This window comes from Monopterus albus, unplaced genomic scaffold (genome assembly GCF_001952655.1).
Source record: "Monopterus albus unplaced genomic scaffold, M_albus_1.0 scaffold54.1, whole genome shotgun sequence".
Classification (NCBI taxonomy): Eukaryota; Metazoa; Chordata; class Actinopteri; order Synbranchiformes; family Synbranchidae; genus Monopterus; species Monopterus albus.
In genome coordinates this window covers 76,311-100,374 of record NW_018127934.1, presented here as the reverse complement: position 1 = coordinate 100,374, position 24,064 = coordinate 76,311, and the positions used below count along the sequence as shown (strand labels likewise).

The window sequence follows — 24,064 nt, the reverse complement described above, 5'->3', positions numbered from 1 at the left end:
CTCCGCCCTGTCTAGCCTCTCACTACTGAGCATCCAGTGTTCTCCTGGCTTTGTTACTGTCCTCTCTCAGCAGAGATATTTCTGTGATTTCCTGCTGGCTGAGAGTCTATAACAACACGATATTAAGTGACGGGAAATGAGGAAAGCGAGAAAACAGTAGAGCAGGGTTTGGAGAGTTTGGATGAGGCTCAGGGAGCTGTGTGGTCAGGATGGGATGTGTCTTAAAGCGGGCAGTGTTGCCGGATGAAATTTAGTCTGGCACAGATGTACACAAATGACAGTTTTCATGGCAGGTTGAACTCAGATATTAAAACTGAGAGGAATGCACACACACACACACACACACACACACACACACACAATGGCCACCATTCTTCCCTAAGGGGATTACAAGGTTGGCTGTGTGTCGCCATCATCGTGTCTGCAGTGCAGCTGTTTAGATGCTTTGCCCAAGGTGCCTGTATTTGCCTGTGTGTGTGTGTGTGTGTACATAGGTCCTCATATATGACTGTGTATGTCCCAAGGCAACTACAGAGAGACTGAGAGGTCTGTCATTTGACACGGCGACACGCAGTTCTTCACTGCTGCTAATCAGAGGCACCGGGCTCATCTCACTACACTGTGCACAATATAAATGGCTCATAAACTCTGCCTTTGTCTCGTTTCACTTAACACACACTGGCGCATGGAAGTCAAACTGCTTGTGCAATGGGCTGGAGACACACAACCTGTGATTCAAATGTCTACCAAAATGTAAGATTGAAATTTGTCTGCTATTACTCACTAATCCAATGACAGGTCATTTAATGCGGTTGCTAACATTAGACAGCAACTTAATCTAAGATGACAGTAAAAATAGGGGTAATCCTGAAATGGAGATTACTAAATCAATGGGATCATTTAAGAGGAAAGTTTAAGAAAGTCATATATTTTCTTTTGGACGGGAAAACCTGTGTTCCAGAAACTGGTATCACTAAATGTTGGTGTATCTTCCTCTGGAAATGAGTACCTACTGTATATGCAGGTTACATGCATAGTTACTCTTAGACCATCCGGACATTAGTTCATGACAATTGATTGCTATTAAGAAATCTTGCCTATACCTTAACCTTGCAAGCATGAGGATCAGAGTGACTTTGACAAGGGCCAAACTGTGATGGCTGACGATGGCGTCAAAGCATCTCCCAAACTGCTGTGCTGTGTTGGCTGTTCCTGATTTGTAGTGGTTAGTACCTACCAACAGTAGTCTAAGGAAGGACAAACCGTGGACTGGAAACAGGGTCATGGATGCCCATAGCTCATTGAGGTGCCTGGTGAGCGAAGCCGGGTGAGGCAGTGCTTTGGACAATGTTCTGCTGGGAAACCTTGGTTCCTGCCATTCACGTGGATCTTAATTTGACATGTTCCACTTAACCTAAACATTATTGCAGACCAAGTACTGTACATCCCTTCCTGGCAGCAGTGTTCTCGGATGGCAGTGGTCTCTTTCAGGAGGACATGCTCCCTGCGACACTGCAAAAATGGTTCAGGAATCGGGGCACCCCCATAGTCGAATGGTTATGCTGCAGCGCGTCATACACACAAGCAAAGTGTGTGGTGGTCCCCTCCTCTGTTTTCTCTCTTTTCTGTCCACCTTTCCATGACCCACTTAACCCATAAATAAAGGCAAAAATGCCCAAAAACTTAACTTAAAGGAAAAAAGGTTCAGGAATAGTTTGAGGAGAACAACAACAACCAGTTCAGGGTGTTGACTTCGCCTCCAGATTCCCCAGATCTCAGTCCAATCTAGCGTCAGTGGGATGTGCTGTATAAACAAATCCAATCCATGAAAGCCACACCTCGCAACTTAAAGGACTTAAAAGATCTGCTGCTGACATTTTGCTGCCAGATATAGTAGAGGACACCTTCAGAGGTCTGTGGAGACCATGCCTCAAGGGGTCAGGGCTGTTTTGGCAGCAAAGGGGGACATTTGCTATATTAGGTAGATGGCCATAATGTTATGGCTGATTGTTGCGTAGACTACTACCATGTGAAGCTATAGGGTTGCACAGTTAATTCTGTGGTCACTGGTGTATATGCTTGTTTTTTGTTTAATTTAGTAATCATGAAATCAGTAATAATAGAGTTGTAGTGATAACCAAATATACAGTACTGGAAAAATGCCCCATCATTTCTAGTAAATAGAAAGTCTTAAGTAAAGCAACACATTAGTGTAATTTCAACCACACAACAAGTCATTGTTACATAACCACTATACCTCAGGAAATATAGATAATGTGAATGATATTTGCTCTGTGCCACACACCCCTTTAGGAGCCATTAGTATTAATTAGGAAGGCCATTATTGTGAAGCAAAAAGCAGACAAAAACCATCCACACACTGTACTAAGCTTCCATTACTGTGAAACCAAACGCGCAGCTGTCGAAAAAGATGTATTCCTAAGAGATTTTTCTCATTAATTTGTTTTCAACAATCACGTCTACACCATTTCTCTGCTTTTATAGACTGTGCCAAAGTACATACTGATTTTTCTAACCCTCTTATCATCAAGGCATGAAAGGAGAAAAAAAGTGTTTTAGTTTGTCTGACTCAATATTCTGCGCTTCTCCTACATTTCTCTAAAGTGTATTGGATGAGCAGGAGTATGTACTGTACTCGTTAAACATCTGATCTCTCTTGAGAGAGTAATAAGTGCAAGAGCTGTGGTTTTTCCTCAAGTATAGCTTCAGATCAGTGCGAGCAAGGTAACAAAGGGCTTGTTCAAGAGCAGTTCTCTTTAAATCGCTTCATTACAACCATTTGGACTACAGAACGTCAAGGCTGTAGAAGGGTTTCTATGGTAACCTGTGTATTTGTGTGTGCTTGTGTGTATCTCCCCTAGGAAAATGGCATCAAGGCAGCCTTCACTCCTCATCCTTGCCCTGCCTGGACACTCCCTTGGGATAGCTTACCAAGAGCTATCAACCCCACTGAAGGTAATGTCAAGTCTCTGTCTTGTGGCTCTCCTCTTTGCTTTTCATTTTGCCCTTCTCTTTAGGCATTTTTCTTTTTCCCTGTTTTATTGTTCTTTACTTTTTACATATTCACTTCTTCAGCTCCCCGACTCCCTACTCCCTCTGTTTTTCACCTTATTACATGGTTAAAGTCACAATTATTTATACTGTATAGGGGACAAGAGCAAGGGATGTGCATAAATATTTGCATAAAACCTTCCTGCTCCACTCTGGCCTTGTGATTTTTACTGGCACCTTGCAGCCCTCCACAAGAAAAATATTTTCCACTGACACATCACACAACTTTCTGTTCAGCCTCAGCTAGATGTTTTCCCCTTGAGCTTCCCCAGTGAATCTCTAAGTGCTTTATCTTGACTCCTTATGTTGTGGGGGTGAAAGTGTGAAGTAGGTCTGTGACAGAAAAAGACTCGGCACAACAGAAGCACACAGAAACGTGCACACACAAACCACCAGCAACTAATGTGCAATGTCAAACTTGTACATATGCCTTAGTGGGTACTGATTGCAGCGAGAACAGTGTCTAATAGGCGGCGAAGTGCTTGTTGATTGTCGCCCCAGGTGGCACTGGTGAAGCAGAGAAGAGAAATCTCTGTGTCTTTGTCTTCCTTTCTCTTGCCTGAATTGTATTTCTCCTTATTAGTGAGACGTTTGTGTCGGTAGTGATGCTAAATGATGTGCATGTTCATTTTGGAACAACTGCAACATATCAGTGTTATTGTTTGATAAAAATGCAGGAGGTTGATAAAGGCGCACATATATACATAATATGAATATTTAAACATTCAAGCAGAAGTTCATTACATGTAGAGTTTCCACCATACTCAGAGGAATCGGTGTGATATCCTTTTTGTATTAACTAACGATTACAGAGGAGGATCACACTCAGTGACAAAAAAAAAAAAAAATCACTAATTACAAAAGACAAAATGTTTCCAGCCTTCATTAGTGTTGAAATAAAACAGTGTAGCTGCGTTTTATATATCAAGCACCCAGATGGACCCCCTCAAGGTAATTAGAACTATCATATCACTATCCTCTGAATTTTGTAACTGTTTCTATCCCAAAATACCTTACTGACATCTAAACAGAAGTACTCAATGATCTGGGCAGTGCGTCTGTTCTGAGAGTGAGAATCATGAAGAGCGACCAGATTTTTAGTTGCCCCACTTCGTCATGCTCTGCATGATAAACGGTGCAGTTGATATCTCCTCCCTCAGTATTAGGTTGGTAAGTAGCTAGCCCCTGTGTTTCAATATCATGTAATTAAAGAGAACCAGAGATGAATTGCAGCCAGTTTCCCCTGAACCCCGTTGCGTGGGCTTTCCCATCTATGTCTGCTCTTTCAATACACACAAATGGCTTCACACGTGCCTACACATACAGTACTACAGGGAAAATAGCAGCATTTTCCCCTTACATATGCAGAAATATTCCCATACCTGCAAAACTAATATAATACACACAAGTAATTGAAAATAGTTTTTTTATATATGTGCGTGTGTTGGCTTATCTTTTTCATGTAAGTGCAGTTCAGTCTGCAAGAGTTGGGCTGGTTTTGTTTTGGCTCTGTACTCCAGAGCGGTGACTGGGGTTAAAGTGCTGACTTTCAGCTTTGAGTGTTTACACCCACATTCAATGAACTGTGTATACATTTTATCCATACCCTCTAAGGGTGTTTTTGCACACCCAGTATGAATGTGAATACCCCCGAGCGCCCTTCACACTGACAGTCAGAACTGGTAGTCTTACTACACTGTGTATTTTTTCAGACAAATAGTCTAAATCTCCTTTTACAAAGCAGGTGTAAAACACATTCATGCATCTCAGAAAATCTCTGCTCTTTATTTTATATATTCCTTCAGTTTATTGACGCATCTAATTTGCATTCCATGGTAGCAAAGGCTACACACTGATATACAGGTATGCACAATGTATAGAGGAACAAAGGGGCCTCTGTAAATGGGATGTCTCTGTTCTCCTTGTGTAGAGGGCTTTTTCACTAAATATGGGGAGGGCTGTCAGCAGACAGGTAAACAGCACTGTGAATACAGGGGCCATTGTATAGAGCAGCCAACGTCTTGTCTCCAAGCGCTTCACTTAATACAGGGAGGAGGGTAGGCAGCGAATAACGCAGGCTAGAATGATGGAGTGTGTGACAGTGGGAGATTGAGATAGGGGTGAGACAGCATGAAGAGAGACAAGGGTTATCAGGAGAAAACAAGGCGGGGGGAAAGGGAGTGAAGGAGACAATGAGGCATAAAAAAGGGAGGGCTGGTGAGGAAATGGCATTGTTGTCATTTTTGAGGCATGCTGTTATTAGGTTCTCCAGGGTTGTTTTGGTACAAGGGGATGAGAGGAGTTCCCGTGTCTTTGTCTTAGGTTACAAGAGTATGACAGAAGTTGAACTGCTGGAGTGAAAACTGGCTCCATTTGTCTCTGTCTCTGCTATGACTGCAGCAGAGATGTGATTGAGATTTCACTCCACACTTGTATGGTGTGATTTTATTTTTCCTGGTGGTTTTATAGAAAATGTGTAAGCAAGAAAAAAGCTGAATGACTTACAGTGCCTTGTGGATATTTATAGAAATGTCATCACTATTGTCATCCCAATTGTGATGCATTATCCCAACATGAAATCCACATCAGTCTCGTTCGTGGTAAATAGACTTGTTGTAGGGACTGGTTGAGTGTCATATTTTGACTTGTATTCAAATATTCATTATTTGTCTTGCCCAGTGTCAATAAATCAGTTCAGCTGAATTTGAAAGGAAGTCCGACCTCGGATCGTTAGGGTTTATGGTTTATTAACTCCTGCCAATATCCTGCACACTCAGTAAAGGTTGCGATTTCATTCCAAAAGGTAAATCCCTCTGTGTGTCTCTCGAAAATGAACCTTTGGAAATATCCAGTATGTGTGAGGTTCTCTGTTAATGTAGACTGTGAATTGCATGTTACATTGTCAGAAACATTTCTCATTCCACTCTGAAGCTAGCTGTTTGTTTGTTTGCTCTTTGTGTGAAGCTGAACAAGCTGAATGTACATTTATTATCATCTTTTATTAGTGAACTCTTGTGCATTTACACATTCAGCACATACTGAACAGCAACAACCGTCATTTGGAGTTGTGTGTCTGGCCACTTGGTGAATATAATAAAGTCCAGTAATCATGCTCCCCTCAGCTTTGTTTTTCTCGTCCCTGAAATCCTGAAGGAAATATCTGATTCCGTAGCTGCTAAATGCTCAACTGATGTGTACCAACAAGCCTCTCTCTTTGTCAGCTTTTGCTGTGGCTAAGCAGTTATAGTGCACAGAGCTTTTTCTCTATTGCTGAAAACAGCTGCCTGGTGTGTCCCAAAATCATATTGGTGAGAGTGGCTCAAAACAACAAAATTGTAAAAGCCAAATCAGGGAGTTGAAAGAGACCAACAGAATCTGGGTAGGGCTGAAGAGGACCTGCCAGATCTGGTGATAATTTGTTGTGAGTTCATCAAGCCACCTCTTTCACAAACAGTAGCTACAGTGTGGGATCCTTTGTTAATATGAACATGTTGATTATAGCCGATTCTAGGCTGTGTAGTTAAACAGTTCTTTTGTTTGCAGCCAAGCTTATACTTCCTGCTCCTTCACAGACATCCGCCTGCATCATCAGCTTCTTTGTTATTTAAATCCCAGTAGAAAGCTTAGCTACACCATACAGTAAGTCCTGGCCCACGCTTTTTCAGTGCACTGCTTGTTTGTTTCTACACTGCACAGGTCTAATGAGTAAGACAGTTAAACATCTGTCATGTTTGGCTTTCAGATACCCCTCAGACATTTACCATATTAGTTTGGGAATTGGTAGAGTCTGTAAGATACATCAAAGATGAAATATCAATCCAATAAAAACTTTCAAATTTGTTGTAGGTAGATTCTGTTTCTCTCCTTTTCTTTTTTCCTGTTGTGTTTCTAAAAACATTTCTGTGACTTGGATTTAAAGATGTTAAACATGTTCGCACACAGCGCTGCTGTGTCAGTTTCATCCATTGTGAAATCAGTTTGGCTATAAGTAATGGATGTAATTTCCCCTCTGGTATATCATTACTGTTATTGAACTTGGATGAAGATAATTAGCTGGGTTTGATTCAAGTACAGATTTATGAACTTTCCATTACATTTTAATTTGCTTATATTAGCCTATATATTAACTGAGTGCTTTAAGGACACAGTACAGTTTCTTTCCAATGCACTTTACACTAGTGTGTTATCATTATCTTCAAGTAATAGAATATGGTGGTGATTAGTTTTTTGTAATTCTAGGAGTAGCAGCGCTGTACGTTATGCTGTAGTTCATCTAGTGCTTTCTTTAGGCCTTTCTCTGTAGAGTATGTTCTCCCCGTGCTTGTGGGGGGTACTTTGGCTTCCTCCCAAAGACATGCAGGTCAGGTTAATTAGTGACTTGACTGTATATTGACTGTATGTTTCCCTTTGGTATGAATGTGAGTGTCTGAGTGTTGTCTCTCTGTGTGTGTCAGCCCTGTGATAGACTGGTGACCTGTCCAGGGTGTACCCGGCCTTTCGCCTAGTGTCTGCTGGGATTGGCTTCAGCCTTTAACTTCTATACATCTTCACAGAGATACTTGACTGCAGCTTTGCCGTTATATCCCTGCGCCCCAGTGCAGCACTAAACCGAACATAAGGATCCTCTGTAACCCTGGGAATATTTGCTGACCTCATTATGAAAGAAGCCTATTAAGGGAACTGGGATTTACCATAGTTGTTTTTTTTTTTGGATGGTAGCACCTCCAGGTCCTCCAAGGAGCTCTGACACAAAGCAACGAGTAGTCCCTTTCTGGTTCAAAGCTAGTTGCTGCCCTAAATGAAGGAGCTGATGTATCCTGAGGTGTTCTTTATGAGTTAAGGATATGGTGGAGTGGTACATCCACAAGCCGATTGGTGTATTATTACCGGTTTATTCATCGACCATTGTTCCAGCCCTCACCTATGGTCTTGAGCTTTCATTAGTAAAAACAAAAATGTATTAGATTAGATTTTAAGTTCTTAAATCCAAGCTTAGCCTGGTGTTAAAATACAGTAGTCCATAGTCATCAATTGAAATAATAATATACCTGTTGTTTTTGTTAAGTTAATCAAACATATTGAAGCCATTAGAAATCTAATTCCAGGAATGAACTATAAATGTGATTGATTTGAAGTGTTTTGGTTTAATGTATTTGTAACATAAAATGCATTTCTTTCTTCCCTGTGTATGTTGTGCACTATACACTTCAGTCATACAACTGAATTTGAATCTGGTTGTTTTTCCCTGTCCAGCTGTCGGGCTCAGTGGAGCTCTGCTGAGAGATGCACAACAGGCCTAGTCACAGATGTGTTTAACCATTGCCTTGCATACTGCTACATCAGCTTAGTCTGGAGATAATGGTGACTGATCCTCTCTCCCCCTTTTTTTATGTGATTTTTCTGGAAATACACTAGTGCTTTTTGGGTTGGCTGTGATTTCAAAACAAGCCACAAGGGCAAAGTTGAGGCATAGGGCGAAGTGATTTAAAAAAAAAAAGTCAGTCTGCCTGTCATATGCTTGTCAGATGGTGCTTGCATCCTTAGGCTTCTGTCAGACAAATGTCAAGGGTAGTCTAGAAATTGATTTTCCCTGCAGACACTTATTATATATACATAAATTCTACTTATACCAAGTCTCTTTCATATAAACCAGAGTCCTATTCTAACTGATGTCTTGTGTCCACTTTCCCAACACTAAATATAGCTTACCGGTTCATGTCACCTTTCAAGAACATCACCTCCCCCATTCTAAATGCCTGTAATGGATGAAATATCCTACCTCAAAGTGTTGTGTAGAGTGTGAGAATATTGCAAAGGAAGATTAGTAGGAATTCCTCAAGAGCAAATGTACCAGAGAAACCTTGAACTCCTTTCAAACATGTCCATAAGACAGGAGAGCTGATTTCTGGATTTCTAAAGGAAGACTAAGAGTCTACAGCAAAGCTAGTGGCTTTGAGAGGTGATGATTGGGCTAATAAAAAGTTTTAGCTCAGGGTGGCACTTGACAAAAAGTCAGGTCATATGACCAAAGTGATTACGGATCATCTTTAGAGGGACATGAATGTCTGTACAGGATGTTATGGCAATTTATCCCATAATTTTCAAGACATTTCTCTCCAGGCCTGTCAGTCTCATGGTGGTGCTAGAGGGAAAAGTCAAGGGATCACCAAAGTCATTAAGCTTTATGAAGTGCCATAGGGATGACGTAATTTTGTAGGCCATCCTGGAAGTTAGCATTACCCTAGTTCCCTCGACAAAACGCCCGTGGGATTTTTCCATAGGCGTTTGAATTATTGTAGAAAATAAGCTCTGTGACAGTTTATGACACTTGCATGTTTTGTTCCTTCACAAATGAACGCCACTTTATGATATTTGAAGCCCAAATATGATCCCCAGAAGTAAAAAGCCGTTGTTAGGCTATAAATGAACTACACCACGGTCCCATGACTTCAGTGTCACCACCACGACTTCCATCTTGTAATTTGTTGTAGCACACTCACCTCTTCGACTAAATCCTTCTCTCTTAGCGTGACCTGAGCGATCATGGTTGTGTCAGTTAGGACAGTTTTCAAGTGCACATGTTTAAACATAGTGAAGCTGTAAAGGCGGGCTGGTGAGTAGATGAGTCTCTGTGTTTCATGGGATGATGTTTAATATCCCAGACAGCCTCTGTAGTCTCATTTAGCCACTTGTTAGCAACCGCCTTTTTTAAGACACGTAAAATCATTACAAAAATCATGAGCCACCACAGACCTTATTCAGGTGTCAAACCAGAAACGCATAAAAAAAACCTCACTGACTTCAGCGTGAAGGAACCAGAATGTTGAGATATTTCACTGGAAGTAAACACGTTGACCTGTTGGTGGCAGAGGATAACCAAAATCAGCAGGCTTCATCTTCTGGAGACAATGAAGGATTGTACACTGTTGTTGAGATATTTCAGTCTGGACCTCAGTGGTCAACCACTACACCACTAGCATGGCTAAAAGTTGCATGTATAAAAGTGTGTTCATATATTTTCTGTTTGCCTTCGAGGAAAGGTGACTGTTAATGTTTGTGTATTTAATGTTAAATTGCTTATTTGTTAAAACCAGAGATTTGTGATTTTTTTTTTTTTTTTTGGAGACCATATGTTGATATAACACGAAACAGATTTAAAAATGCAGCTGCTGAGCGTTTGTGGGGCTGTCTGTTTGTACTTTGCACTGGCATTTGGTTAACTCCTCATTCCCTTGGTCTTATGACTCCAAACAGCAGGATATGACTTCCAGATCACTCCTCTCATTCTCAATTAATTGGACTCATTAGAGCTTTTAAATTGAAGATTTAAAGATATGCAGTAAACATGGGACCAAGCACAACAGGCAACTAGCTCAGTTACTCCCAATTAGAGGAATAATTGGTGCTTTATTTCTACCATTCAAGTTCAAACACATCTCGACTCCCTGGAGGGTTACCACAGAGTTTTGCTATTTGCAGTGATGTTTGAGTTGTGCCCATTTAAATGCAGAGCCACTGGCTGCCTCCATCATGAGCTCCTTGCAAATGTCATAAGATGAATATTCATTTGTCTTCTTAGTTTTGTTTTCTTCCATAATCTCTGATGAGGCATTGCGGTGTGGGTATGAGGTGGAGGAACAATTTGCCTGTAACGCTCAGCCGGCTTTCACTGGGGTTTGGATTACATAGTGTTTCTTCCACTAGTTCACTGCACTTATAATTAATTACTTATTAGTGTTTTCAGCCCTGAGCAGAATGCAAAACCGAAGGTCTCTCCAGGCCTTTTCTTTGCAGCATAATTCAACAGGCTGTGTTAGTTTAAGTATGTTCTATGTTTGGATTGTAGAAGGATGTTTGAAGGCTACAGCAGATAAAATGTAATAACTTGTCTATTATCTTGTAGTATGAAAACCTTGTTGATTTTGTCAGACAGGACCCTAAACCAGTTCTAGGTTCCTTCAGCATCGCTAGCAAGATACAAATAGAGGTGAACAGATCTACGCTTGTTGTTATCCTGAGTTGCCTGTGTAAAGCCGCAAATAAATCGAAGTTACATCCTGATTTGATGATTAAATGTCCCACAGCCTCTTGAACCAACTCAATAACCTAAATTAGCAAGTGAAAGTTGAAAAGAGTAACATGATACTTCATCTGGAAGCTCCATACAGTCCCTCTGCCAGGTTCACTTACACAGTTTAGGGCTTGGTATGTTATGTAATGCATAACTGTTGTTAATTACACAAGGTACATACTTCACTGAATCGGTGGAGTGGAAATCTGTTCTGTTCCGTTTGTTCTTTTATTTTTTTCTGTTCTGTTTTCTTTCCCTCTCATCTGATTTTCTTTATCATTGTTCTGTTTTTGTTTTATTGCTCTATTTATGTCCATTTCTAACCTCTTTTTCTGTCCTCCTCCTTTTCCTGTCTTCCTTGCATTCTCATTACATCCCTAACATCCCTAACTTTTTCAGTTTCCTCCACAGCCTCTGGCTCTGAGCTTTGTTTTGACGTGTACATATTTTGAAATTGAAATAGAAATTTTCACAGTCCTGACAACAAAATTAAAGCCTTTTACCATCCTCATCACTAATGTATGTGCATTGCTTTTGTATTTGTTCTTCCCGGCATTGAACTGTGATTTTACTAGAATTCTTCATTTTGTCTACAAAGGCTCAAGGCGTATTATTATGTTCTGTAGCTGATAAACACTGTAATAGATGATGTGTCATATTTGGTTACAACGGTACCGTGAGATGTGCTCCTATTGTACAAGAAACCTTCCCCAGTGCCCCCATCTAATTTGGCTCAAAACAAGGTTTTGTCTGGACTTTGGCATGCATGTCTCTGTTCTCTGTGTTCTGTGACTTGTTGTTAGCAGAGTTTTCCATCATGTTTCCACCCTCATGGTGCTGACTTTCACTGGTATAGGGGTGAGTTGTCGTGTGTGTGTGTGTGTGTGTGTGTGTGTGTGTGTGTGTAGGTCAGTATGTTTTGTCTGTTTCTGCATTTCACAGTAATTCACCAAAAATGCAGTGACATCCACATCTCTCCCTTTCTACAATCCAAAATGCCTTTAGATGTAAAATTGTGCATACATGCCTGTTAAAATGTGGAAACTCTGGCACAAACCTTTTCTTTTGCATTCCTTATTGGTTAGTCATTGGGTCTTATAATTTGTGAGAATTTGGTCAGCTCTTTGAGAATTGTACAAGATCTGCAGAGTAACAGTCACTTAGATGAAGTGCTTTTCTATGATGCTGGTGACTTAGTAAGGCACAATAATCATTTGTCTAAGTCATGCTCTATATTTTCCAAAGGGCATATGTAGTGAATGTGGCCAATCTGCAATCCCTTGATTCTTGCCACAGCTTTCTAAATATGTGCAGTGCCTGGACATTTTCAGATATAATAAGGAGATAGATCTGTTCAGAATACCATTAAATGGGTAATAGTCTGCAGTCTGTCAAGAAATAACATTTGTTGTGGAAACTTCCATTTCAAACACCTGTCAATTCTGCAGTGACAGTATCAGGTTAGTGCACAGTTGAAGGGAGCATCCCTTTGTTTCCTTCAGTGGAGAGGCCCTGGTTTTGACAACCCAATATTTCATTAAAAAAGAGAAAAACAGGAGGACATGGGACGTCAGCCGGCTGGACTCCAGCCAGCCTTTATTTATCCTTGAGTTAACACTGCAAGGCTGGGGCTAAAAGCCACACTGGCTGGAGGATTTTACAAAGGTGGCAGGCCAAAAGATGTTGACACGACTGTCCACGGAAGCCAGTGTTGTGCCACTTACTCCTTGACTTTGACAGCTCTGGCAGAGTACAGAGAGCGAGGCGTGAAGGGGAAGAGTGTGCGCTGAATAAAAGCAAACTAGTTAGTTTGAAAGAGCAATTGTAGGGGAGGGTTTTCAGGAGACACAACAGGAAATCCTACTGAATTTCAAATATTTTGTTAAGTGTTTTCAGACAGTATTTAGTCCATTATTACGGTTAAGGCCCTTGCTCAAGGGCACCACAGTGGCGTTAATGAGGATGAGGCAAGCACTGCTTTGACTCCCTTCCCACCCAGATTTAATCCTAGTGGTGTAAGAAATGACCCAGTGACCCTCTGGTCACAAGCTCACTTCTCTAACCTTTAGGCCACCACTGGCCCAGTAATAACTACTCATGCCTGCTAGTTTTCTTACCATTCTTATATAAAACCCAACTTCAGGGAAACAACTAAAAACTAATTATTTAATTTAATCTATTAACAAGTGCTGTGCTTGAAAAATTACTCCCGAGGCATGTTATCCTTCTCCCTTTGTAACTTCTTTCTGAGGATTCAGCACCTCACTATGCATATTGGACTGAGCACAGTGATGTTTCAGCATTCATTTAATCCATAAAATATCAAATATTAATAACAAATTCTCATTAGAAGTCCCCAGTGCCCAAATTTATGTCTTTACATGTTACTTTACATGTTGCTGCAAGGGTCTGCATGAAATGACATCATCTGTCCACATCCACGAATCATCCACATAAAAACAGACAGACGATCCTCCTGCAGCACAAATATAGCCAAAAGCCAATATAGCGTGAACAGATTCATGTGTGTGAGTCAGTTTTTGAGTACATCTGGAACTTTAGGATGCCCTGAAGACAGTTTTGGAGGAGATATCATTATATCATGTGAAGTTTTTTAGTACAGGGAACTGAAATTGGAACTCCATGGTCCTAGGCTCAGGATGGAAGTTTTTTTTTTTTGTTTTTTTCTTCCAGTTGATCAGTTGGATACATGTGCCTTTTTCTGGATAAAGAAAAGAGAGGATAATACTAAACTGTGGATATTTTAGTCCAATTTAAAGTAATTTGTGACACATCTTATTCTGGTTTTTGTTGCTCTACCTTTTGTTATATCACAGGTTGATATATTAAGTGTAAAATCCACCCTAACACTACAGAAAGAGCGAACACCTGTGTTTTCTTTATGGCCGTGGTTTATCGTTGTGTCAGCTTGTGGACAGCCTCAGGTCGTTTGCTTCTTACCTGAGCTGAGCAGTGAGTGTTTTGGTCCGGACCAGTGCAGCTCAATTCAGTTATCATCTCAGAACAAACACAACATTTTGTTGTTGTTTTTTTTTCTGCCCATGGCAAATATGTCTTTGCTGACAGGACAGATTGATTCCAGTCCTTGCCAAGTTTTAAAGCAGGGGAGTGTAGGTGTTGTTTAGCCATGTCCACTTCAAACAGTTCAGTTAATAGCACTCAGGAGACAGATTGCGAGTCACCATTCGGCCTGAACGGTGAATGCAGCCCAAAGGAGAAACGCTGTTCCATCTACTAGCCATATGCCGGCATTAAAACATTGTTTGACTTTGGCTTCCTTTGACCAATCTTTTAAAACATTTTCAGTAGCTTGATTTCAGTCAAAAGTATGTAGCTGAAATGTCACAGTTCCTCACAGCAAATCATCTTTGATGTCCTGATAAATGTGAGTAGAGTTAGAAAGGTTTTCAGTTTAGCTTGTTGTTGGTTATGTTGACAAGACAAATGAACCAAAACAATGTGAAAAGCCTGAAGGTCTCTACAAATCAGTATTAGGCATATTGGTTATATTACAAATCATAACATATTAGCTTATGGCTAACGTTATTTTTCAAGTCTGCAACTTATTAATAATTTCATAGGAAGGTTCCTGGAAGGAATGGCTTTTTTTAAATTTATCACAAAGAGATATGAAAAGTTGTCAGGCTTTAGTTGGTGTCCTGGATTCACAAGCAGTTGTCAATTTACAACAGGCCAATTTTATTTACGAAGCTGTGACCGACAGCGATGAATCAGTTATCAAAACTAACATTGGTAAATTTGCTTTTCACTGACTAATCAATTTATTGTTAAGCATTTCAATCCTACTAGCATAAGATTACAATACAAAATGGTTAAATACACAAAAGAGAATAAGCCAGGAAACATCAGGATCCCACTCACGTGCACTCCTGTCCCCTGGGCCAGCAGCTCCCTCCATCCAGCTTGCCACAGTGTCCCCACTCTCATAGCCTGACGGTCACCTCGGCACAGAATGACAACATCAGAATCGGTGCTCCTGCAGTGACTGTGCAAACCACACACACAAACATTTAAATAGCCAACAACACACCAACCTTATGACAATAGTTTATATAGAAGTGTTAAGCATGACCCTGATGTGCTTGTCTGTACATGTGTAATTGGAATTGGAATGTTTTGGGAAGAGCAAAATGTGTGTCTCTGTTTGCTTGTGTGCCCATTTTGAAACAAAACAGTGCAGACAAATTAGGTATGTGCTGCGACCTGTAAGAGGGACCACTGGCGTTCCATAATCATTCAAACCTCTCGCCTACAGCTACGTCTGCTCATGTTTTGACAGCCATTCCAAGCTGTTGAAGGATGCGCAGTGAGAAGTTCTTACCTCTGATGTTTGTCTTCATTACTGCTCATTTTTCTTGTCATCACAGTCTTACGCAAATCCATAGAAAAATTTCAGTGACTGCTGCTATGAAAACACACGTTTCTTTTTCCCCTGACAGGTTGTCAACAATTGAAGCATTCACTATTGTGAATTTTTTTTTTTTTCCTACTTTGAGCCAGCTCAACAAGATTATATTTAGTTACTGCTCAGTTTGGCTGTGTAGCTTCAAACCTTTTTAAATACCCCACAGCAGAATTGCAGTTACGTTGTGTGGTGTTACAGCTTCCAGGATTGTTCTCCAGAGTATTAGTGCTGCCAGAAAAGCAATCTGAATTGAGAGTTTGCTCCTGTTATTAATTGGCGTGAATGCTTTCCATAGATGTTCCACAGTTAATTTCCTCATCCTTTGGCTTATATATTTCCATAATGAACAACATGTAGTCAATTATATGTTTCTCTGCACCAGTGCACATCTTTCTGACAACAAACCGTTTCAAATTTAACATTTTGTGGTAGACATTACAAGTTACCTGCAGTAGTCCATGCCAAAGTTAAGTTAAAACCCTGACAGCAAAATATTGTGACCATTCAGGAAAACCGATTACTGCCAGAATCTTTCCACTTATACCTTGAACCATGACCCTTCATGTTTCACTTCAGTGTAATCATAAAGTGATCAGTAAGTCATTAATGAACAAATAGGTCCAGGATATTTTGGATATACTGTCATACTTTGTGGAAAAGAAACTCGAAGGTGCAATGTTTGAAATTTAGTGGAGGGGTTGCAGATTGCAGTGTTTAGCAAAGCTTTCATACATCGTGTTTAACAGCCGCCGTTTCACAGGAATTACCGTAAATGTAGGACAAATTACGCATGTTATGTAGTTAAAGCTGTCTGATTTGGATGCAGTTTTATAAAAGCAAAATTAACGTTCTGGAGAAAAAAAAACAACCCTGACATTTAACATATAATCAAGAAACATCCGCTTTAATTCTGTAAGAACGAGCAGAATATTGACCAAGCTTGTTATAGAATCTACAGGTTGACAAGTGCAAAATGGCTTCATTCAGTAAACATTACGATAGAAAAAAGATCTCGTAATTACGAGATCCTAATCTCATGATCAGGAGATAGTGAGTCATAATTACGAGATAAGGTCCTCCCCTTTTCTGGCAGACATGGCCACAATTTAGTGCATTGCTGCCCCTGACTGCTGTAGTCACGACATTGCTTCCTGTGCTTCTACTACTGCTTTAAGTTACCATCGCTCAGAACTATAATTAAGTAGTATTTTCACCCTGCAAGTAACTCTAACTTAATAAAAACTAGTAAGTTCATAATGTTGATAACCTAGTAAAGTTAACTAATTTATGTAAGTTACAGCAGTTATTAGAGTTTAGAGGGTAGTGTTTGCTTCAGTTTTTATCCTTTCTGAGAGCTCCCACACCTGCCCTTCAGTTGTTTTCATTATGACACACGTTGCATTTTTCTGTGCAGCTTTGTTATTGTTCCTCAGAAGGACTAGGGCAGTCAACCTGATCCTGTCTGAACTGACACAAGGGCACATTCGTGACTACTTGAGCAGGATCCAGATTTCCAAACATGATACCACGGAGGAACTGCAGGCGCCAGGCTGAGAAGATAATGATCCACCACACCTTCCTGTTTATGTTTCACCTCTCAAATGCTTATAATGCTGTATTCATGTGCCCCTGTGCTAATACTGTATAGGGAATGCAGAGTGTTTGGATATGGCTTGATCATGCACAGCACAGCATGTACAGAATCATTCCATTTATACTGATGCATATGATAATATGTATGAAACTGAAAGCAAAGGTTTACTCTTTAAAGAAGAGCCCAATCTTGTTAACTCCAGATGTAGTATGTGCATATTTCCCTTCCTCCTAGTGACCCTTAGTTTAGGGTATCAAACTATTTCTAGAGCTTTGAGTGTTCCCAGGAGCATAGTAGCATCAGCACTTTGAGCGCAGTGTCTAGCAAGCACCAGACAGCCTGAGACTGGGATGAAATTTCACCATTTAGCACCACAGTGACCTGAAGCATACAGCCAAGACGACACTTAAGTGACTTTGGGACAGGTTTGTGACTGTACTGTACTGTGACCCAGCCAAAATCCAGACTTAAGCTTCACAGAACATCTGTAGAGAGAGCCGAAGATCGCAGTTCACAGACACTTCCCATCCAGTCTGCTGGTGCTTGAGAGGATCTGCCCAGAGGAATGTGATGAACTGCCCAAATCCAGGTGTGCAGAGCCTGTTGAGACTTATCCAAAATGACCTGAAGCTGTAACTGCTGCCAAAGGGGCAGAATTAAGCATCTGAATACTTTTGTAGGTGAAAATGTTTTTCATAAGAAAAAAATGGTCCTTATGGGTTATTGACTATCAATTAATGAGCAAAATTAAATCTAAAACACAATAAAGACTGCAGATAGTGAAGAGGTCTGAATACTTTCTTAAGCCACTATCAAGGTGATGATTATAAAATGACATTTTGGATAAAAAAAATGAGAAGCACTGAATTAAACAAATCAGACAGACATTCCCTCCCTATTCAGTGTCTTCTTAGTGTATTGTGCCATTAAAAAAAACTAATTAACCAAGAAAATCTTAGTGTATTGTGCCATTAAAAAAAAAACCATGAGTTAATGACATAAAATAAACAAATGATATTATTCACTGTGCTTTTTAGTCATATACCCATACACCCTTGGAAGCAGTAAATTGTAGAACCGTGCAAAGAGCTCATCTGTAACCTAAGTGTTTTTAAGGCTGTGTTTTTAGGCTTGTCATCGGCTAACAACACGTCCTGTGACACCGTATCTCTTGGCCACTGACAGATGACTCTGCCTGGACATTTCTGTAGTAAACATGTCTGGAGACACTTGCCACCCAAAAGGAATTTATTTCCGCTGTGGCAGCAAAACACGTAACATAAGCCAGCAAATGAACATATGGAAACTCTGGAGCTTAACATTAAGGCTACAGGTAGACACGGTTTGAGTAAATAGCTCACAAGAGATAAATTCCTGAGGGTATTACTTCCTTTTGTGGATTATATAAAAATTGTTAATTTTAAGTGGAGATCGGGGTATCCCTGTTTTTCCACCATTTTACTTTTATTCTCCCTGCACTTGTTCATCATGGTTATAGCATTGTATTCATATGCTCTTTCTATATTGGTTATTTTACTACATGTTTTCTCAGTTTCATAGCTATGCACTGCTGTAACAACCACTGTGTATATGCCAATTGTGAAACTGAAAAATTGCGTAAGTAAAAGTCGGGGGGAAATTTATAAAACAGAAGTCGTATATTTAAAAACCTAATCTGAACCTTAATCTCGAATCATTCGTATGTTTTGCATTTTAAACCAGCATGTCCTCTGGGAGATAGTACCTGTTGGATCCTAAAAAGCCGCCCTGTGCCACAGTGGTGTGTTTACATTCTTAATCTGTGTGATGGACCTTCTTGATAAGGCCATGGGCAATTCTGCAGCATCAGGGGAAAAATAAATAGATCAGGGCTCAGTGCCAGCAGCAGAAGTGGTAGGCACCTTTTTAACAGCAGAGGACACACGGGTTAATGCATCCTTAGTCTCACACGATAACACAGCCATAGCATGTTTTCTCCTTACTGATCACCGGTGGATGTCAAGGCAGTGTCGACCTGCTGGGAAAAAAACCCCAGAAAACTCATTTCTCAAAGACTCTTACTGGTTCTGGCATCTCTGGATTTGTGCCAGAACACCACCAGTGTCAATATATTCTGCTTTTGGTTCATATCAGCTTGTGCAAGGAGGTTAAACAGAAAGGTTTTTCAGAGGCAAACACCTGAGCCACATCGGATTCCAACCAGTGGAACATGCCAGCAGAATATAGTGACAGGTCAGGGAAATCTAAGCTGGAGCAAGGAAGTCATAACATTTTAAACTGCAAAGGAAGTCTTGTAGTTATGTTGCAGGAAATGCAAACATTTGTCCTTATGTACAGTGTAAAAATATGTTCAGGCTTTTCTTACCCTTAAAGAAAAAACCCACATCTGTTATTTGGTTAAAATAGTCCCACTTTTTCCTATTACAGTTTCCCTTGTTTCAGGATTTTATTCAGAAATGAGTGCCATCAAATAAAATTTACACAGGCAAATAACAGCACCAGAAAGTTGTTGAAACCTGTAATGAAATTTGGATTGGAAACAAGTAGAGGAATGCTGTCATGCTGGTGGATTGTTTGGTTCTGCGTGTTTTAAGAGATTAAGATTTTATTATTCAGTAAGGCTTGGCCAAACCTTGTGTTTTCCTTTGCCAGTGTATTATCACTGATTAATACAAAGAAGGGATTATATTCCACCACGCCAGGCTTGAATTTGAAAGGGTGTTTGAATCCAGCTTTTTATTGTGTTCAATTTTTAATATCATGCTCTCAGACATATATTGTTGTTGTCTCAATTGTCATCCTTTCAGTTGTAGTTATAGTTGCAGATGATTATCTGTTTATTTATTTAACATACAGTATTAGGCATAAGAAGAGTCGAGTTAATGTCCACCTGTCCCTTCCAACATCTCTTCTTGCTAGTGGATCGTTTGGGCCCAGCTAGATTACAGCTGGAGTCAGTTTCTGTCACATGTGATTGCTATGGCTGTTTATAACGCGGCTGGAAGACAGCCGAAATAGTTATGGTACATGAGAAAGAATCACTGTCTGGATAGGCCTGTCTCCATCTGAGACCTCAGTGAATTACGTCTGTGATTGCTTCTGTCTTCTGATTTGGCATTAGAATAAAACTTCTGAGATCTCAGTTCCAAAACTGTGTTGTATTTTATTCTCCTGAGCTTCATTCTGGAGGCAGTAGTTGTATTCATTGCCATTAAGGCTAATGCTAGATGACATATCATGGCTTATTCATAAGCTCCGAGCTTTGAGCTTTGTTTTTACGTAATTTGCTTAGTGAATAGGGAGAGCATCCTTCAATCAGAAGACCTGCCGTCAAACCCTGTAGATAATGTGTCCTGGTGTCTCATATTAGGAAAGTGATGTGTAACATAAAGATGTTACAACTGCATAGAATTTATTATACACCTGAAGGGCAACAGTGGTGACAGGGCTACTGCATAGAATTTATTATACACCTGAAAGGCAACAGTGGTGACAGGGCTGTCTGCAGATGGTCTAAAAGAGGGTCCACATATACACACGATGCACCACAGGCCAGTCATGGCTCATCCGTTCATCCACTTGGTTGTGGTGGTAAAGGAGAAGCTGTCATCATTTGTACTGCTGGAAAAAGAAACATCCCCTTTCTCAGAAGATTGAACCTTCTCCTCTCAGGGATAAGAACTCCAAACAACAGAAAGCTTCTCCACTCCAGTGTTTCCAAAAAATTTTGGCAGACATCTACTGTACATTCACCGTTTCCATCAAAATGAACTGTTGTTTCTTCTCATCTTGCAGCACCGTTAGGTCCAAATATGGTTTATATGACCTAATGCCTGCAAATGTAATGAATTAGCCTTTAGCCTAATCTTTACTTAGCTGTACTTTTGCTTATATAGTGAATGTTGGCATGCTAAACTATGATGGTGAACATAAACGTTATACTGTACCTGATAAATATCGATGAATTAATTATAAATCGAGGGTTTCACAGTCGCCCAGTGTGACCATTCTGCTTGGCAAGTTGAATGAAACTCAGCGCTGAGGTCCTCCTGCAAGACAGATGATGTCTCATGAAGACCCTGGGGGGAGGTGCTGGCCTGTGAGTTATATCTGGTCGACCCTCTTAGCAAAGAAGCAGTGTAGCAGCATTACCTCATGGGCTCATTATCTGGGTGCACTGTCTGTTACGCAAAGAGCAGGGGAAAAGGTCTATATCTGGTCTGGAGCTAAATACGCCACATACAGTTCACATGTACCAGCCTTAATATGATCCATCTTTTAATCAAAGAAAATACACTTTTATGTCTCTTTCCCCTTAGGTGTCCACTATAAAAGGTTATGTGAATTATACTGCAGGAACATTTGTTATTTGTGTTATTAAGCTTGGAAATGTTTAGTATTCTCTGCAGCGCATTGCCACTCATCTTTTTTTTTTTATTCTTATGACTTTTTGACCTCCACCCCGTTTGACACATACTTTATGAGGCTCCTCTGAAATTTAATTTGATGCAGTTACAGTGACCCAGGGTGTGAACTTTAAAGACCTCTCTTATATTTACTTCTTTCCTTGAGCCCATGTTTAAAAAAAAAAAGAAATTGAAAACAAAGGGTGAGGTCAGCTGGCATGTGGTTTGCTCTTCTGCTGCACCCACTCAGTTTTACACGGCTTATGGTCAAAGCCATAAGCCGTGTAGTGCCCTTTCATTAAGCACAGTCTGGTTTGAATAGAAATGCTGTAAGTCAAAGGCACACACACACACACACACACACACACACACACACACACACACACACAGAGACTGTAAAATCAATGTGCACTCTATTATACAAGAAACACTCACCCTTTGCATTTGAGTTTTGTTTTGTTACTACTTGTATAACTAGCATTAGTCCTTTGTTTCTCTGCACGTATTAACATTCAGGCTGTGTCTGAACTTTTGTAAACACCTTTTGTGTGGCCCTACACCAGTGCTTGCCTCAGCAGCATAAAGCAGGATTTGCAAATCCTCACCCACAATTATCCTCAACAAATCATAGTTTACAGTGAACAAGGATCTTTTGGAAAGCACTCTTAAATTTAAGACTTTTCCCGGATTAGATTTTGGACAAGACCTTCTGTTCTTAAAGCAGCTAATAAGTGTTTTTACTCACATGACTGCTTCTTTGTGAAATTAGCAACTTGTAGTGATGAACGTACTTGTACTCTGAAGTTCTCAACAGTTCTGTTGGGCATTATAGTGTCTTTCAGCTCATTGTTTTGATTTTCAGGCCAAGACCTTTACTGTTTTGGTTCACTTTCACTGCTGTCATCGTTTCCAGAAATAGCAGGCAGCTAATTTCAAAAGCTGTCCAAACCAAGTAACTGCTACCTGCCCAGCATCACACCACAGAAAATGAACATAGTAAAGCATTTAAGAGCTAAAGAGCCAGCTGTTTCCCTCAGGGGTTGGTAGAGATAATAACAGAGCTAAAAGGAAAATGACTGCTGGACTCAGACAGGTTGCCACAAACACAACTCCATATGACTATAATGTTGCTCTGTACCTGCTGAATGTGTCTGTAGGTATTTGTTAACAAGTTTCATCTCAACTTTAGCAGAGGTACTGTTTTTGCTGGCATTTGTTTGTTGATTGGGCTAATTTCAGTATTTGTGCTTCTTACTCCATACATTATGGCCACAGTGCTTGGACAGACTATCATGGGAATATTGCCTTTGGGTGGAAAGGCATTATGGGGACAGTGATCTGCCTTGGCAGAGGTTTGCACTCTCTGAGTGCTGTCTAGTTAAGTAATAATATGCCAGGTTTGTGTCTAAAGATTGTTTGCTGCCAGCTAGTGGCCGTGTTTGTTAGTGTTGTATATTGAATCAGTCATTTTCAGTCCTACACTGACAGTCTGACAGTCTACAATGTTTCTTTGTGTGGTTACATTGCATTCTATTTCTCCACACTAAGCCTTTCTATTTCTACCCTGTCGTTTTATTCATACTCTACTTTGCAAAGTGCGATTAAAATCTAACTGTGTTCAGATATATCAAAAGAGTCAGCCATCCTCTGGAGCTGTGGATACACAGACATGTCTGCACCCATGTGAATTACTCATTCAAATGAAGAGCAGAGACTTGTCAATACCTCTCCACTTCTTTCCCCAGTATTTCTTTATTGTGTTCTCCCTACAACTGGGATCAGCTCAACACCAGCCACTGTGAAAGACTGAATAAAATTCCCCATTTGTGTCACCAAAATGAAAAGTGTCTTCTGCCACCTCCCCTGTTATTGTATACAAACTAGTGTGAACAGGAAAGCATAGGAATACAATTTTTTTGATTTTCCTGGTGTGTGGGTATGAGGGTGTGACTCGGCGGTGAATGAAACACTCATCACTCTAGATTTATAGACAAGAGATGGCTTCAGCTCAGCACATCAATAAGTCACTGCCAATGTGGCATGCTTGAAAATGCGAGAGGAAGATGCAGGAGACTGAAATGTGCTTTGAGTTAATGGGGTACATACTGCTTGCATAGCAGCAGAAAGTTCTGCTGAAAACAGGAACATACGATTTTGGCTCAGAGGCTATTTTTGAAGATACTGAAAGATTGTTTGCGCTCCCTAGTTGGCAGTTGGCTGGAAACATTCTGATGAGAGAGTGGAGGCCTTTTCCTTCTGTGTGCTATAACCATTACCTGAAATGGCTGGTTGTAAATCAAAATTTGAGTAGTTGGTGTAGAAGCCTGTTTGCTCACTGTCAGCAAAGGAAGGGAAGACATTACAGGGCAATGAAAGTTGTGTAGTGTGATTTTTTTTAATAACCTTTTTGTTGTTAAAGGTGTTTACTGTAATGAGTTAATATTGACTGGAACTGAGCTTTTATAGTTATTACA

At 40.3% G+C, this 24,064-nt stretch overlaps 1 protein-coding gene across 3 annotated transcripts in view; it reads left to right on the top strand.

Moving 5' to 3' along the window:
• Positions 1-24,064, top strand: part of gstcd (glutathione S-transferase, C-terminal domain containing) — a 44,139-nt gene that overhangs the window by 6,314 nt on the left and 13,761 nt on the right. For all 3 annotated transcript variants that reach the window (XR_002275123.1, XM_020602064.1, XM_020602065.1), the window contains exon 5: positions 2,883-2,976. Coding sequence is in view for 2 of the 3 variants with exons in the window: in XM_020602064.1 (XP_020457720.1) it covers positions 2,883-2,976 (94 nt within the window). In the remaining variant the exon portion in view is untranslated. The remainder of the gene's footprint in view (positions 1-2,882; positions 2,977-24,064) is intronic.